Source organism: Natator depressus, chromosome 1, assembly GCF_965152275.1.
Source record: "Natator depressus isolate rNatDep1 chromosome 1, rNatDep2.hap1, whole genome shotgun sequence".
In the NCBI taxonomy this organism is placed as follows: Eukaryota; Metazoa; Chordata; order Testudines; family Cheloniidae; genus Natator; species Natator depressus.
Window position 1 is genome coordinate 285,264,888 of NC_134234.1, and position 17,845 is coordinate 285,282,732.

At 42.3% G+C, this 17,845-nt stretch overlaps 1 protein-coding gene across 1 annotated transcript in view; it reads right to left on the reverse strand.

Moving 5' to 3' along the window:
- HELB (DNA helicase B) overlaps nt 1–15,237 on the reverse strand; it is a 34,518-nt gene extending 19,281 nt beyond the window's left edge. Inside the window, exons 1-3 of the mRNA XM_074942094.1 lie at nt 14,938–15,237; nt 5,843–6,223; nt 4,927–5,156 (exon numbers count right to left, since the gene is read on the reverse strand). Coding sequence (XP_074798195.1) covers nt 4,927–5,156; nt 5,843–6,223; nt 14,938–15,139 — 813 coding nt within the window. The 5' untranslated portion in view covers nt 15,140–15,237. The remainder of the gene's footprint in view (nt 1–4,926; nt 5,157–5,842; nt 6,224–14,937) is intronic.
- Between the last annotated feature and the right edge of the window lie 2,608 nt (nt 15,238–17,845).

Here is a 17,845-nt window from a genome sequence, read left to right on the forward strand (position 1 = left end):
TTTTATTTCTTGTAGTTTAGTGCTGGCCTATTGCTATTTAAAAGTAAATTTACAATACCACAATGTTATGTCAACTGAATACCAAGCCAATACTGTATTGATCTCTCGATACCAAATTCACATTAAAAAAAAAAAACAGTTAAGTATTAAAAAGTTGAAACTGTTTCACAAGAGTTCGTTTAAGAAAAAGTCTACATCTTTAAAGAAATCTTAGCCTTCAAGAAGTCTGGAAATGCACAGTTTAAGTATCCTGCTGATTCCCAATTTATGTATAAGTCATTCATCATTATCACATTAACTTTCTTAGGCTTTGTGTAGACAGAATAGTTGCATAGTTAAATACATTTAACTATGACCTGGTCTACAGTATAAAGTTAGGTTGGCTCAGCTATATCACTCAAGGTTATGAAAATTTTCATACCTTGTGCAACATGGTTAAGCCAAACTAAGACGATGTCTACACTACAGACCTTACAGCGGCAAAGCTGTACGGTTTCCCATGTAGCTGCTCTATGCCAATGGGAGAGAGAGAGAGAGCGCGAGCGAGCGCGCGCGCACGCGCTCTCCTGTCAGCATAATTAAGCCACCCTCAACAAGCGGCAGTAGCTATGTCAGTGGGAGGCCGTCTCCCGCCAACGTAGCGCTGTCCATACTGGCACTTTTGTCAGTGAAACTTACGTCCATCGTGGGTGTGTTTTTTCCCCCCCTACCCCGATGGACAAAAGTTTTACTGACAAAAACGTGGTAGGGCCAACATCCTTAGCACCAGTGTAGACATTGCTAGGTCAACAAAAGCTTTTGCCTCTCAGAGAAGCAGATCTACTACAGCAACAGAAGAACTGTTTCCATAGCTGTAGTAAGCGTCTACACGAACATGGTGTATCTGCAGCATTTCTAGCTTAGACATACCCTAAGCCACTGCAAACTTCTGTGAGAACACTTTCACTGTGGTTTAAGAGGAGCTTGCTTCAGTTTAAACTTAAACCAATTCCTAATCAATTTAAAGTGAACCAAAATATGCCTGTCTTAAACTGAAGTGCCCACATATCCATTTGCACTGGTTTAGCTAGATCAGTTTTAAAACTACACCATTAAACAAACAGGTGAAACATTCTCTTTTAGACCAGCCCTTACACTAGTCATTCAGCATTACATTTTGTCTCTTTAAATCACCAAATATATACACACACACACACAGGTATTAAAATATGCATATTTTTTCTGAACCTGGAAGCTTTTATTCCCTCCTTTTAAATCTATAATTATTTGCTGCTGAAACATATGTAATGGACTACATAAACACACCAACATAGTATTTATTATTTTAACTAGTTATAACATGGTAGTGCCCAAATAAGGATACAGCCCCCACTGTGCTAAAAATGCAAATACACAGGCTAACTTTGTTAACTCTTTGAGTTGGACTATCAAAAAAAAAAAAAAAAAAAAAACCACACAAATTAGAGCTGGTTGGAAAAATTCCAGCAAAAAACTTTGTCTAAACTTGCAGACTTGATTAAAATGTTTTACAGAAAGTTTGATTCTGACAAATTTCTGATGGAAACCTATCATCCAACCAGATTTTGAAACTGAATCGTTTCCTAGCAGGCCACACCCCCAGCTGTCCTGCAGCATGTCTGGTGGGCTGCTGGGGATCTGGGCTTCAAGGGTCTGCCACTCTGGGTCAGCCTGCAATGTGGACTGCCTCAGAGTCAAGAACCCCAAGGCTTTCAGGCTAATGGGTAACCCAAGCTGCCTGACTTCCAGGAATCTGGTGCTGGAGAAGATAACTACTGACATGACAACAAGAGTCTGGTCAGTTTCACGGTCGCTATTCAGTGAAACTAACAAGAATCATAATAAATTTCAGTCAACAGCATCCAGGGTCCCTGACAGAGGTGGGCAAACTACAGCCCGCAGGACGTCCTGCCCAGCCCCTGAGCTCCCAGCCAGGGAGGCTAGCCCCAGCCACTCCCCTGCTGTTCCCCCTCCCCCACAGCCACGCTGCCACACGGGCAGTGCTCTGGGCTGCGGGGCTGCATGCTCTTGCAGGGCAGAGCGGTGGTGTGTCTAGCTCTGGCTGGGCGGCACGGCTGCCAGACATGCTGCTCTGAGCAGCATGGTAAGGGGGCCAGGGCGTTGGATAAGGGGCAGGGAGTCCCAGGGGGCAGTCAGGGGACTGTTGGATAGGGCAGAGGTTCGGGGTGGGGGGGGTTCTGAGAGGGGCAGTCAGAGGGCAGGAAGTGGGAGGGGTCGGATAGGGGGCAGGGGCCAGGCTGTTTGGGGACATGTGCACAGCCTTCCCTACCCGGCCCTCCATACAGTTTCTCACCCCGATATGGCCCTTGGGCCAAAAAGTTTGCCCACCCCTGGTCCCTGACTCCCTGCAAACCACAAGGGAGGCAGCTGGGAATCCTAGAGAGTGTTTCCAAAATGAAATATACCACATTTTAGTGTTTTTAAAAAGAAATATTGTAAGATTTCAGTGCCATGAATACTTCCAATTTTTTCTAACTTTTGTTAGGATTCTTGTCGGGGTTCCCTCCCCACTCTGAACTCTAGGGTACAAACATGGGGACCCGCATGAGAGACCCGCTAAGCTTATTTCTACCAGCTTAGGTTAAAAACTCCCCAAGGCACAAATTCTCCCTTGTACCTTGGATTAGGTAATGCTGCCACCACCAAGTGACTTAGACAAACTCAAGGAAAGGACCACTTGGAGTTCTTACTACCCCCTAATATCCCCCCAAGCCCCCACACCCACTTTCCTGGGGAGGCTTGAGAACAAACAAGATTAGCACAGACCAACCTTTGGTTTTTTTAGGACACTAAAAAAAAAAAAAAAAAAAAAAAAACACACCACACAAAACACACCAATCAGATTCTAAAAGAAACAGAACTTTATTAGAAAGAAAAAGGTAAAAGAAGCACTTCTATAAAATTAGAATGGAAGATAATCTTACAGGGCAATCAGATTCAAAAACAGAGGATTTCCCTCTGGGCCAAACTTTAAAGTTACAAAAAGAAAACCAGGAATACACGTTCCTCTCAGCACAGAGAAAAAAAAAAATCACAAGCCAAAACAAAAAAATAAGCTAACGCATTCCCTTGCTAGTACTTACTAATTCTAATGGAGTTGAATTGCTTGCTTCCTTGATCTGTGTCCGGCAAGCACACAGAACAGACAGACCAAAACCTTTCCCTCCCCCCAAGATTTGAAAGTATTTTGTCCCCTTATTGGTCCTTTTGGTCAGGTGCCAGCCAGGTTACCTGAGCTTCTTAACCTTTTACAGGTAAAAGGATTTTGTGCCTCTGGCTAGGAGGGATTTTATAGTACTGTATTACAGGAAGGTTGTTACCCTTCCCTTCATATTTATGACAATTCTAGATTAAGTTTTTCTGAAAACTCAAATTTTTGCAGAACTGAAATCTGGTTTCCCAGCCAGCTCTGCTTATAATGGGAAGTAAGCTACAAAACTCAAACTACAGAGGAATGACTCACATCTAAAATATATTGACTTAAGAAGAATAGCTAATGTGACTATATGGAGAATGCTTAAGAAGCCAGAATATAAAGTAGAGTAAGTTAGTATGCAATACTAGTAGCTGAAAGCCCATGCTATCACACAGGTATAATTCATAAAGGCACGTAATTCATAAGAGCCAGAAATGGCTGATGCAATCCAGTTTAAGTTAACAGACCATGAATTCCAGTGATGATTGAATCTGGTGATATTCTAAACCAATGGTTTTCAACCTGTGATCAAGGGATCCCTGGGGGTCTGCGAACTATGTCTATAGGGTCCGCAAAAAGTTGTCATTACCATAAAGTAGTGGTTTTCAACCTGTGGGCTGCAGACCCCTAGGGGGTCTGCAAACTATGTATAAGATTTCCAAAGGGGTCTGTACCTCCATTTGAAATATTTTAGGGGTCTGCAAATGAAAAAAAAAGGTTAAACAAATACTATTCTAAACTAAAAGAGCTCTCTTCCACACTTGTAGCTATTTCCATCTCTTCATACTGACTCAGACATTTTAGGCTTCAGAGTCTTATTATATAGATATGTACATGGAAATCTACATTAACAATAAACTCTTAACTATAGTTGTCACAGCACCTTTACTCAGCCTCACTGTGCCTTACTGCAGTGCGAAACCAAGATTATCTTGAGGAGCTCAGTATCTTTTATTTGAAACTCCCCATGTTCACCCAACCGGAAAGCAACTTCCATTTCTTCCATGCAGTATACCAAGAAACTGAATAATTCCTTTATATTTAAATTAGTTTAGAAACAGTTGCACAGTGATTAGGAAGAATACTAACAAGGATAGATAAGGTATTCCTGGACCCAGTGGGTATGTCTACACTGCATCTGGAAGCAAGCATTACAGCCTGGGATCCACAGACTTATGCTGGCACTAGAGCACTAAAGCAGCGTGGACAGTGCTTCAGTGTTGTGCACTCAGCCTGAAGCTCAGGCTCTGAAGCTCACATGGGGGGAGGGATAGCTCAGTGGTTTGAGCATTGTCCTGTTAAACCCACGGTTGAGAGTTCAATCCTTGAGGGGGCCATTTAGGGATCTGGGGCAAAAATTGGGGATTGGTCCTGCTTTGAGCAGGGGGTTGGACTAGATGACCTCCTGAGGTCCCTTCCAACCCTGATATTCTATGATTCTTCCCCACAACCGCAACATCTACACAGGTATTTTTAGTGCACTGGTGCGAGCCCCGCTACAAGTACTGCAGACATATCCAGAAGGTTTCTGTTTAGTGCAGCTGCCCAGGATGGTGTTGAAAAGAGAAAAATTCTCTCTTCAAAAAGAAACATTCAGAATCAGCCTCCATCCAAATAACCAAGGGTTATAGTTTGAGCAAATATTACTGAATTCTATGATGATCAAAATGCAATTAATTCATGTTACTTACCCCGCTGAATCCAAGTTTCCATGGCTCATTTTTTAACATCTCATCTAATTTTGGCAGTGTCTCATCTTCAGGGGAAACTTTTTCTTTTTCATCACTTTTGCTGCTCTGTTTGGTCACTTTATGCCAGCTCACCGCCTTCATAATATTGCAAAAATGACGTGGTAGAAGTCTTGGCAGGAACTCCATTATCAATGGGAAACTCAAAGCTACCAAAACAGTCTTTCCTGTAACTATATATTCACCACAAACCAAGAAAGTATTTATTAATACACAAAAAGTGTTCGCAGAAGGCAATTTGATTACTTAGCTTAGGCTTTATTCCAAAAAACGTAAACAGAACTGGTTTTTTAGTTTTCTGTCTGAAAAAGCTTTTATATACTACTGATATGAGTAAGATTACTAAAATAGATTAAAAAAATATTTTTTCACTTTGATTAAATTGTGCATTTGACAGAATTATGTATATAGTCAGTTTCACATTCGTAGTCAAGTCTACCTGCCCTGATATGTACACAACATTCACAGTATTATATATATATATAAAATCTGGTAACCTGAATCATCATCCAATCTTTAGTTCAATCAAATGTCAAGTTAAGCAGAACTGCCAGCACTTTTGAGTGAAATGGAAGTTAACTCTTAACAGATCTTCATTTAAGTGCGTTCCACTATTACTTTTTTCCCCCTCCAACTGATTTCTGTTCCATCTATATGGTATAAGACCCAGGTCATGCAAAGACTTGCATATATGCTTAACTACAAGCATGGGAGTAATCCCCTTTATGTGCTCAGGAAAAAATCTTTGCAGGATCAATACTGATTTACAAACATGCTCTACCAGCACATTAGCATGGATAAAAATCTTAAAAGCATAACTGTTATTTTTATAATCCAATAATATATAAGTTATACTTACATGATTGCATAATATAATAAAAAATATCAAAATTTTTCGTCTCAATAGATTTGTTCCCTTTCTGAAGATTTAATTTTGACTCTTGAAACTGATTAAGTTTTTCTTCAAGGTTTCTGAAGTTCAGGGAAGATCTCTCAGAAAAACACTTAAAAAACTCCTCTATAAAATAGTCAGGAACACAACACTCTTTAAAAAAGAGTGAAAAAACTGCGTTTTGGTTTTCCCCTATATCAGTTCGTAGGAAGTATGACGGATATCCTTGCACAAAGTACTTTGATTCCACCAATTTAACTTTAACATTAACTTTCCACCAAGGGCCAACCAATGGAAAACATCCAACCACTTCATACGTCTTTTGGGATCTTTCATCCTGTATTATAACTGAAATTTTAAAAGTACAATTTGTTTAAAACTTTATTGCATTTTGCATAACAAATTCACTAAGTAAAAGCAAACAAACCAAAAAAATTTAAAAAATTTTCAGATGTAATATTGCTTTTAACAGTAGTAAGTTTAAAAAAAAAGAGAGACACCTCAGACATAATCAAATAATCAATTTAAAAATCATGCTTATGTTCCTGTAGGTGGCTGAAGTCAACAATACATCAAATAATTTTTGTGGTATGAATTATTTGTATGAGCAGTTAAAGCTGCTTACTAATAGATTTTGCACTATTTAAATCAATTACAGTTTTATGTTTTTGGTGATACGCTTAAAACTAATTTTAACTGCATTATTTCAAAAAAAAATGACAATATTTTGTCCAAAATAATTGAGTTCTTGGACATTTTGATTGCAATAAAAGACATGCAACCCCTTGCCTATATTATAGCTGTATACACTTTAATATAAGCTTTGTTATTAGTTTATGGTAGTACTTTCCAAACATTCAAAGCAGAGACAGTCCCAGCTCTGAGAATCTCACAATCTAAGGAAAGACAGACAAGTAGAAAGAGGTCAGGGAAAGAGAATACAGATTAACTCTACTATTTTCACATTTTATTTTTGTTACAAAAGTGACAAGAATTAATTGATAATCACACTAATCAAGTGAGAACAAAGTGTGTAATAAAACTACAATCATAACTGGATTTGAACACACTATCTTTGCAATACACATCAGGCAGGCTCCATATAGCCAGTAAGCTACACATTTTTTTATTCCAATTGAAACAGTAAGAACTTAAAAAATATAATACAGTAGAAACTAAATTATTGTAAAGTCTCAGGGAAAATCCAAAACCTTTGGATAATCTGCTTCAGAAAAATCAAGAAGCAAACTTGGCAGACTCAGCCAATGGTCAGGTATTAGACATTCCCACTTAGAGAGTAGGTCTATCCTATAGAGACTATACTGGCATAGCTACTTTGCCATAGCTATGCCAGCATAAACCCATAGAGTAGGTATAGGGAACACAAAGGTTTTTCCGCTAGAGTATGCTCACCACCTTCCCAAGGGATGGTAGCTACACTGACGGAAGCATTCTTTCATTGACATAGCTGTGTTTGCACTGGGGGTAAATCAGCATAGCTACACTGGTCAGGGATGTAATTATCCGACCCCGACCAAAGTAGCTATGTTGACCTAACTTTTAAACGTACACCAGGCCAAACTGACTAGCTAGCAGCTCAGCAGAATTTCAGGGTACAACAGAAGTAGTTGTTCTTTGGTAGTTATTTCAGTCTAATGTCTTAATAAATCTTCTAATGTATACACTAATCTGAGGTTTCAGGCAATGAAAACCATATATGTGGAAGAAAAATATAAGGAGCCAGGAAAACATTTAAGTCTGTGCTCCTGGGTGCTGGTAAAGTTGAAGACCTATCACACTGTGGGCCAATTTCTATATAGCTGGACTGATGTAAAAGAGTAGAACTGGGGCCTATGGTTTTAAAGCATAGATTCTACCAGGAGCTCATACAGGACATTCAGTTCCCTGCTTTAAAATAATTTAAATAGCTAAAAAGTTGAAACAGGCAAGGACTAGTCTAATGGCCATCTATGTCTATTTGGTCACCTATGTCTCTTTAGCCAATAGGGAACAAAAAAAAAAAAAAAAGAGCCAGGATGCCATTGAACTCTACACTTAAGTGTGATAAATATTTAATAACTCATAAAATAATGAGCCAAGTGAAGGAATTAGGAACATTTCCCACAATTTGGTTATAAATGAGTATTTATAAATGATATGAGAAAATTTGTGAGAGATTTTCACATACTGCAAAACAGCTCACAGGATGAGCAAATGGCAATAAACAAATATGACTTAGTATTGCCATAACAAGTCACAAATTACTTATCTCTTCAGCCCCACAGAGATGGCAAAGGTTTTTTCTAACTTGACTTAGTCCTTATCAAAGCTAGAAACATTATGCTGACAAACCCTCCTAGTATAGACACACTTATACAGGCAGAGAATAATAGGGTTAAAAGGAATAGCCAGTATGGGTTTGTCAAGAACAAATTATGCCACACCAAATCTCATTTCCTAATTTGACAAGGTTACTGGCCTAATGGTTGCGAGGAAGCAGTAGACATGTTATATCTTGTTTTTTAGTAAGGCTTTTGACCCAATACCACATGACATTCTCATAAGCAAATCAGGGAAACGTAGTTTAGATTAAGTTACTATAAGGTGGGTGGACAACTGGTTAAATGACTATACTTAAAGAGTAGTTATTAATGGTTCACTGTCAAAACAGGGGCATGGGGGGGTGTCTCTCATGAGGTCCCACAGGGGTCAGTCTTGGGTCTGGTACTACTCAGTATTTTCATTAATGACCTGGCTAATGGAGTGGAGAGTATGCTTACAAAGTTTGCAGATGACACCAAGCTGAGAGGAACTGCTAGCATTTTGGAGGAAAGGATTAGAATTCAAAATGACCTTGGAAACTGGAGAATTGGTCTGAAATCAACAAGATGAAATTCAATAAAGACAAGCGCAAGGTACTTCACTTAGAAAGGAAAAATCAAATGCAAAACATAAAATGAAGAACAACTGGCTAGGTGGTAGTATTGCTAAAAAGAAACTGGGATGTAGTGGATCACAAGATGAATACAAATCAACAATGTAATCCAGTTGCAAAAAAAGCTAATATTCTTGGGTGTATTAACAGGAACGTATTATGTAAGAGACAGGAGTTAATCGTCTTGCTCTCTTAAGCACTGGTGAGGCCTCAGCTGGAATAGTGTGTCCAATTCTGGACACCACACACTAGGAAAGATGTGGACAAACTGGAGAGAGTCCAGAGGAGAGCAACAAAAATAATAAAAAGATTTAGAAAATCTGACCTATGACGAAAGGTTAAAAAAATGGGCATGTTTAATCTTGAGAAAAGACGACTAAGGAGAGATCTGATAACAGTCTTCAAATATGTTACGGACTGTTATAAGGAGGACGGTGATCAATTGATCTCCATGTCCACTGACGGTAGGAGAAGTAGTAACTGGCTTAAATCGTCAGCAAGGGAAATTTAGGTTACATATTAGGGAAGACTTTCCAATTACGACGGTAGTTAAGTTCAAGGAAGGCTGTGGTATCCATCTTGGAGATTTTTAAGAATAGTTGGAAAGACACCTGTCAGGGATGGTTTAGGTTTATTTGGTCCTGCCTCAGTGAAGGGGACTGGACTTGATGGCCTTTCAAAGTCCCTTCCAGCCCTTCATTTCTATGATTCTATCTTTCGCCAGTAGAGCTTATACCAATTCCCTGAGAGACGACATAAATTATAGCAGCTAATGCAGTTTTAGGATAGTATAAGTGCATCTGCACCAGTGCTTATTCACCAATACAGCTATGGTGTTAAAAATATATCACATTCTTAACCGACATACCTATGCCAATATCAGTTTTAAATGTAGAGCAAGCCCGATTCTCAAATTTACATTGACATAGCTAAATAACTCAGTTGTGTGGGAAAAAAACCACACCCCAAGTGCCATACCTATGTCAACATAAACTTCAGTGTAGACAAAACTAGGTTGACAGAAGAATTGCTTCTTGGAGAGGTGATGTTCTTCCAGTGATGAAAAGATCCCTTCTTTCGCTGTAGGCTGCATCTACACTCAAGGTTATGCTGACAAAGCCACGGTGCAGCAGCTTTGCTGCTATAGTACCCGTAGCACAGATGTGGCCTAGGAAAAAAAATGTAGGGCTTTTAGACCAAGTTAATTGACATATGAAACACCACTTAGCGCCTAGCTCCTAAATGGAACTACTATAGTGTGGGTGCATAAGTGGTTGGAAAACTGTTCCCAGAGAGTACTTATCCGTGGTCACAATCAAGATGGAAGGGCATACTGAGTGAGGGTCCTGCAGGGATCAGTTCTGGGTCCGATTCTGTTCAAGATCTTCATCAATGATTTAGATAATGGAATAGACAGCAAACTTATAAAATATGCTGACAATACCAAGCTGGGAGGGGCTACAAGTGCTTTGGAGGATAGGATAAAAATTCAAAATGATCTGGATAAACTGAAGAAACGGTCTGAAGTAAACTGGATGAAATTCAATAAGAACAAATGCAAAGTATTCCACTTAGGAAGGAACAATCAGTTGCACACATACAAAATGGGAAATGACTGCCTAGGAAGGAGTACTGTGGAAAGGGATCTGGTGGTCAGAATGGGTCACAAGCCAAATGTGAGTCAACAGTGTAACACTGTTGCAAAGAAATCTAAAATTATTATAGGATGTACTAATAAGAGTGTTGCAAATAAGACATGAGAAGTAATTCTTCTCCACTCTACTCCACGCTGATTAGGCCCCAACAGGAGTATTGTGCCCAGTTCTGGGCGCCACATTTCAGGAAAGATGTGGACAAATTGGAGAAAGTCCAAAGAACAAAAATTATTAAAGGTCTAGAAACCATGAACTATGAAGGAAGATTGAAAAAACTGGGTTAGTTTAGCGTTGGAGAAGAGAAGACTGAGAGGGGACATGATAACAGTTTTCAAGTACATAAAAGGTTGTTACAAGGAGAAACACTGTTCTCCTTAACCTCAGAGGATAGGACAAGAAGCAATGGGCTTAAGTCACAGCAAGCACGGTTTAGGCTTGACATTAAGAAAAACTTCCTGTTGGGGTGGTTAAGCACTGAAATATATTGCCTAGGGAGGTTGTGGGATTTTTTAAGAGCAGGTGTACGGTACATAGAACAGTATAAACAAGTCATTGTCTGTAAGAAATTTTAATTTGTACTGACTTCATTAGTGCTTTTTACATAGCCTGTTGTAAAACTAGACAAATAGCTAGATGAGTTGATGTACCCCCTGGAAGACCTCTGCGTACCCAGGTTGAGAATCACTGGACTAGATGACCTCTCGAAGTCCCTTCCAGTCCTACGATTCTATGATTGACACAGTTTACCACCTTTAAAACTGTGATGATGTAATGGAGCGGACTCACCCGGCGGTGCCTCCTGCTGCTCGTCTGCGGGAATTAGCGTGTCAGCCTCTGGAGCACCCTCTGCCATCTGGTGATCTGCCTTACCAATGGGCCCGGTCCCTCCCAGGACCTGGTGCCTCCTCCCACTGGGGTGCTGCCCCCTGCCAGTAAACCCCAACAATCCCTGAGGGTCTCCCCTCCCTGGGGAACCCCCACCCACTACCCCCACCTCGTCTCAGTCTTGGCTACTGCCAGTCATTGCTTAGTCCCACTCCCCAGGGCAGACTGCAGTGTATCAGCCACTCATCACCGGCAAGAGGGGGTGGGAGCTGCTGCCTCTGTCTAGCAATGGGCTGCCGCCTTGCAACCCCAGTACCTAATAGGCCCTAATCTAGGCCTCGCAGCCTAGGGGTTTCCAGGCCAGAGCTCCCCTGGCCTTTCCCCCTCAACCCTGCTCCAACCTAGGTACTCCCTCAGGTCCCTGCAGCCAGGCCCTTCTCTCTCTGAACGCAGAGAGAGACTGGCTAAGCTTCAGCCTAGCAGCCCCTTTATAGGCCCAGCAGCAGCCATTTCCCCAATCAGCCTAGATTTTCTTGCCCTCAGCCCTAGCTCTCTCCCAGGGCTGGCTTTTAAGCCCCACAGGGCAGGAGCGGGTAACCACCCCACTACAGATGGGCTAATATGATTTTAAAGGTATTAAACAATGTCTATATTAGGTGTTAAGTGGGCTTCAAAAGTTAGCTAATGCAAGTTTTAAAAACATCTGTTTTCTATACAGTACTCTAAGCAAAGCCTTACAAGCCACAGGACCGTGGGCAGGCCCCTGCAAAGGAGCCATGAGAAACCAGTGCCAGGGAAGCCTTGGGGGAGGGAGGGAGGCAGGCAGGCTGAGGTAGAGATTTCCCTACAACACCCCTCCCCCTCCAGTGGGGATGTATACCCTCCCTGAATTTCCCCAACTCTCCCCCTCCCCCAGTGGTTAACTAGTTACAAGCAGTGTTGCTAAGTTAGTCTTTGGTTGGAAATTTGAATTGAAATTGAAACTGAAACATTAATACACACTTTAGAAGCCTATTCAGTGTAAGATAAAATACTTCTACCTGAAAAAGTATACTAGGTTTGAAAAGCCTGAACAAAGACTAGCTTCTTCACACAACTGTTGTTTTTTCTGACACTGTCAGCGCATTCATTTTGGCAATGCTGGCCAACGTTATAATTTCAAATTATGATTTGTAAGCAAGGTCTGAATGAGCACTTGCTTGAGCCCCAGCACCTCTTTCATTACAAATTCAGCACTGGTCACCCTCAACTAAACTGAACTCACTAAGCAAGGGGTTTGGATGGCAGAGCCTGGGGGAGGAGACATGGGTTTTGCTTGGTGATGTGGGTTGTGCCTAAGAGTCACAGGCACTATTTGACCTGCCCCTCTCCCCTATTTAAAGATAGAGCTTATTAGGCGCCATAGAGAGTCTTTTGTTTTGTTAAGTGGTCACTAGAGCTGAAATCACTAATAATCAGTTCTAAGTGCTTAGAGCTGCTGCAGGACAGCATTTCTGTCGAGGAAACAGCTCAGCCTGCACTTACTGTGCGGTTCTCCCACTGAGAACTGAAATCACTGAGAGCTGGGTGGAACCTCAAGAGACCAACTCGTCGAGGTCACAGTTGCAGATGGCAGCAGTAGCAGGTGATGTCTCAGGGTCATCGGCAATGGAGTGGTGTAGTGAACAGTGGCACGACAAACAACAGTGGCCAGAGTGAGCGGCCAGCGTGAGTAGCTGGAGGAATGAGCAAGATAACTTCTCTCCCACACCCTCTCAGGATGGGAGGTGAACTCATGTGAAAAGAAAGCACGTCTGAACTCCGGAACTTCACTGACCAAGTATTAAGTCTCTGCGTACGTTATCTTGATGTCAGTGGTAGGCCCGTAGATGAATTTCTAGACGTTCAGGTTATAGAAGACACATTGGCTGCATCTCTGACAACCCACATCTTAGAAGAGTTAAATGCTTGTAAATTGAACTCCAAAGAGATGGCTGCTTATGCATTTGATGGAACTGCAAACTTCTCTGAATGTCATAATGAAGTACCAGCTTTGCTCAGAGAAAAGTGTAATTCTAATCTCTCCTATACACACTGCAGAGGCCATCTATTCCAACTAGAACTAGTATGAGCTGCAGAATCTTCAAAAGGCACTTAAAAAGCTATAAATTTAATGTGTTCATTATACTTTTTTTTTTTTCTTCAAGCAAGAGTCCCAAAGGATTGAATGTCTTGGAAAATATAGAAGATACACTGGGACTGAAGTTCAAATTAGTCCAACTTGGGAAAACCCGCTGGCTTTCTCATGAGTGATCCTTGGCTGTTGTCTTAAAATTACTGTAACCACTGTTATTGGCTTTGGAAAGTATCTACCGAGATGGGACAGATTTAAGTGGTGACGCTAGTGGACTACTTTTGCTACTAAGTTCAGAGAAGACAATAGCCATTCTCCTTTGTAGGTCTACTGTGAAATCACTTGGGTCATCAAACAATGCCATCCAGGCATCTGCTACAACAGTAGTAGATCTCTGTCCAGCAATGGAGCTACGCTTGGCTCAATCAGGGAGAGATCCATTAAAAAAGTACTGGAAGAAGCAAAGACTTCAGTTCAGAAGAAGACTAATTAGGGCACTTAAATGAAGACGACAAGAAGTGTTTGTTAAGCCAGCTTAAAACGTAAAGTACACAGATTGATTCTTACATCTCTACAACAGCAACTTCTGGATTCTACTCAACCTCTATGCAGCTTTTACAGATGCCTGTCTCATAAAACACTGACAGTGTGACGCACTACCTGCAATGGGGTTGCCAAGTTATCAGGACAGAACAGAGAATTTGAATGCAGAGTGGAATATCATATGACAAATAAACGAAGATTTGACTTCAACTTCTTATCATCACGAGTGGTTTGACCCAACTTTTGTGCTGTTTCCTGGGATGAAAGTAGGAATTCATCTCTTGCTACTCCCAGTCACAACAGCTACAGCGGAGCGTTCTTTTTTCCTCATTGAATAGAATTCTGTGTTCTGAAAGAAGTCACCTTCTGTCTGATCATGAGCCTATCACGAAGGACTGGAAGTACCAGACACATGAGAAGCCACCAAAAATGAACGCACTGCATTTGAGAAGTTCATTAACAGAGCTGTGCAAAATTACAAGAAACCAAGAAGGATGTAGCTATAGCACATCATAGTGGGTGCTATAGGTGTAGCCAACTTTCATTTGTGTGATGATTTAAAAACCATGAGTTAAATCTAATAAAATGGTCATGAAACATTTTTCAGTTTTTACTATGGTGCCATAAAGCCCACCTTCACCCTAATGGTCTCACCCCTCATCAGTCCTCACCCACCCCCCTCCATATTTTTGAACACACACACACACACACTCTCTTTCAATTCCTGGGGGGAAACACTGGGCTGAGGGAAAGGAAAGTGCCCCAGCGCTGGTTTACTCTAGGCACTGAGGAACAGCGGAAAGTTGGGTAAATGTGTCACCGAAATACACAACAAAACCCTCCCTGCCAGCCCCCTCAGAGGCACTGCCTGACACTCAAGCCTATGAGGGAGCAGGTGGGGGGTGAAGGGACGAGGCGGGCCGTGTCCCGCCCCCCATAGGCAGGAGGGCTCGCGGGGAGGGTCTCCCTGCCCCGGCGCGCCGCTCCTCACCCTTTCGGCGCGCGGGCAGGGAAGCCCGGAGCACCCGCCCGCTGCTGCACAGCTCGGAGGCGTCCAAGAAGAGCGGGTCGGGGTCGGGGTCCGGGTCCGGGTCGTCCTGCTCCTCCTCCACCTCCGTCTCCAAGCCCTTCGCCGGCAGCAGCACCCCCCACAGCTCGCTCACGGGCCGCGTCCTCCCGCGGGCCAGGGCCATGTTTCCTCCCCGCAGCGCCGCCGCCGCCGCCTCCTGGGCGCGCCTAGCCAACCCGCACTGAGGGGCAGCGCGTCCTGCCGCTGAGCCCCGTTCCCTCTTCTCCAGCAGACAAGGCCCTTCCGCCTCTTTCAGCGCAGGCCCCACCAGCCACTCCCCCTCCGCGGGGGGGGGGGGGAAACAGGGCTCAGTCACTGCCCACGCCCCGTGGTATTGCCCGCCTTGGGGGGGCGTAGTGAGATGGTGGCAGCGCTTCCCCGTCCTACTCGCCCACCTCCCGGGTTTTCCAATAAGTGCACTGGAAGCTGCATAGGGTCCTTCTCTCTTCTCTGCCCCTGGCGTGCCAGGCCCTCCCTTGGGAGGAAGCTGCTGGCCTTGGGGGGGGGGGTCTGGCTTTCATTGCTCTTAGAAGTAGCAGCCACAGTAGGGGTTGTAGTAGTGTGAGGATGAAACCAGGCTGGCAGGCGAGTATCCTGTTCGCTACAGCTCACAGCCAAGGCCTAGCCCGCTGTTGGGCCTGCTCTGTAAAAGTGCAGCACCACCCCATGCTCACAAGCTATTTAAAGCTTTGCTGCAAGCTACTGGGCCCAAGCTATTAGAGAGAAATAAGGTGGTTGAGTGAATATCTTTTATTGGGCCAGCTTCTGTTGGGGAGAGAGGTGGGGGACTAGTAACTGCTGATAGTTTCGAAAGGTCCCGTTTCCCCCCTCCCCTCCCCTCCTGCTAGTAATAGCTCACCTTACCTGATCACTCTTGTTACAGTGTGTATGGTAGCACCCATTGTTTCATGTTCTCTGTGTATATAAATCTCCCCACTGTATTTTCCACTGAATGCATCTGATGAAGTGAGCTGTAGCTCACGAAAGCTTATGCTCAAATAAATTTGTTAGTCTCTAAGGTGTCACAAGTACTCCTTTTCTTTTTGCGGATACAGACTAACACGGCTGCTACTCTGAAAACTGCTGATAGTAAAGGGGCACCATTTTAAGGTTGTGGTGGTGTTGCATTGCCCCATACATGGTGCTTGCAGCACAGTCCAAATTTAGCCTGAACAGACCTTACCAGGACACTGTGAAACTGACTATACACAAAGTGCCATCAAGACAAAAAACTGAACAAACTAGAAAAAAGTAGAGGAGACTCTCCCCCCCCCCCACACACACACCCTAATCTCTTGGTTTTTGTAATCCTACTTGTTAGTTTATACAAATTTTTCAGACAGAAATGTGATTTTTCAAGTTGACATTGTGCCTTTAGCCGTGATCCTACGTTTCTGCCCACATGGAGAGGAATGCAGGACTCCTGGCCCCCTACGGAATTCCAGACTGACTGTCACAAGTCTGGGGTAAAGCAGGACTTAGATGGTGGCCATCTTAATAAAAAGTGTAAGCACTTTTGCAACCCAGCTTTCAGGAAATATTACTCTACAGCCGACCTTAGATCTTTCACATATTCTGGAAACTTGACAAATCATTATCAATCAAGCAGTTTGTGCTCCAAAAAGACCCCAGAAGAAAGTATGTTTCCAGAATCGCCTGCAAGTGGTTTGGTCCATTCACAAGCAGGGGACACAAAAGTAATTTATTCCTGTCTCTCCCTATTTGGGAAATCGTGTTCACCCTCAGATATAGAAATACCTAAAAAGAACATCTGGTGGAAAAATGTCTGCAGAGATACACCCTGCTGTTAGTAGGAGGAGGGATTTGTATGGTTTATTTTTAAGTTGGAACAATTACCACATATTTGTACCCCTATAACAGATGCTTTCACAAGAGCAAAATAAAGCTGACGCATTCATGGAACACCACCAAGGACTGGAAAATTATTCTTTAGAGCCCCTCAAACAAGACACTGGGAGGTTCTGTTGAGCTCAGGCCTGGAGTAACTCTCAGGTTCAGTCTATCCTCCTGTTAATTGGAAGGGATAGCTAGATGCACAAGAGAACTCAGAACTGTTTTGTGTAGCATAAGGAAGCTCAATGGCTCTGTCATACACAGAACACAAGAGCGCATCAAACTATAGTTAAACATTATAGGCCTATATTTCTTCATACCAGTGGGGTGAGTCTGTAATGAGGTTGAGGACCCATACCTTAAAAGGCTCAAAGTGAGCAATGCACTTGAACTATATAGAAAGATGTAGTCTGCTGTTAACCATGAATATCTCGTTAACGCCCGAATTTTTGACCTGTAATAAAAGGAATATTTCATTTGTAGAAAAAGTAAAAATAAACTGAATGATGAGGCAGCTGGTAACATAGAATTAACTGCAGCACTGTAGTGCACTATTAGAAATCCACAAAATAAATGCATATTTACCCACCTTTTCTGACCCTGCCTCCGGCATTCAGTAATATAAACAGAGCAACTCAGGATTTATTGTGAAGATGGCAGTTTAACAAGATGAATAATAGATGCTGCTTAGTTTACTAAGATTTTAATTTTTTTTATTTTGTTTTCCTTTATTTTGAATGCGTAAATTGGCTAGAGAATTCATATTGAATAGGGTTAATTTAATGGCTATTTTAAATATACATATATATATGAACACCCTCAATTTTAAATCTAGATGGACTCCAAAAATCTGTCATACTTGCTTCTAATAACAGGAACACAGAAATATAGGAATTGCCAAATTACCAGACTGGATCAGAACAGCGATCAACCTACTCCAGTAATCTGTCATCAACAGTGACCAGTACCAGATGCT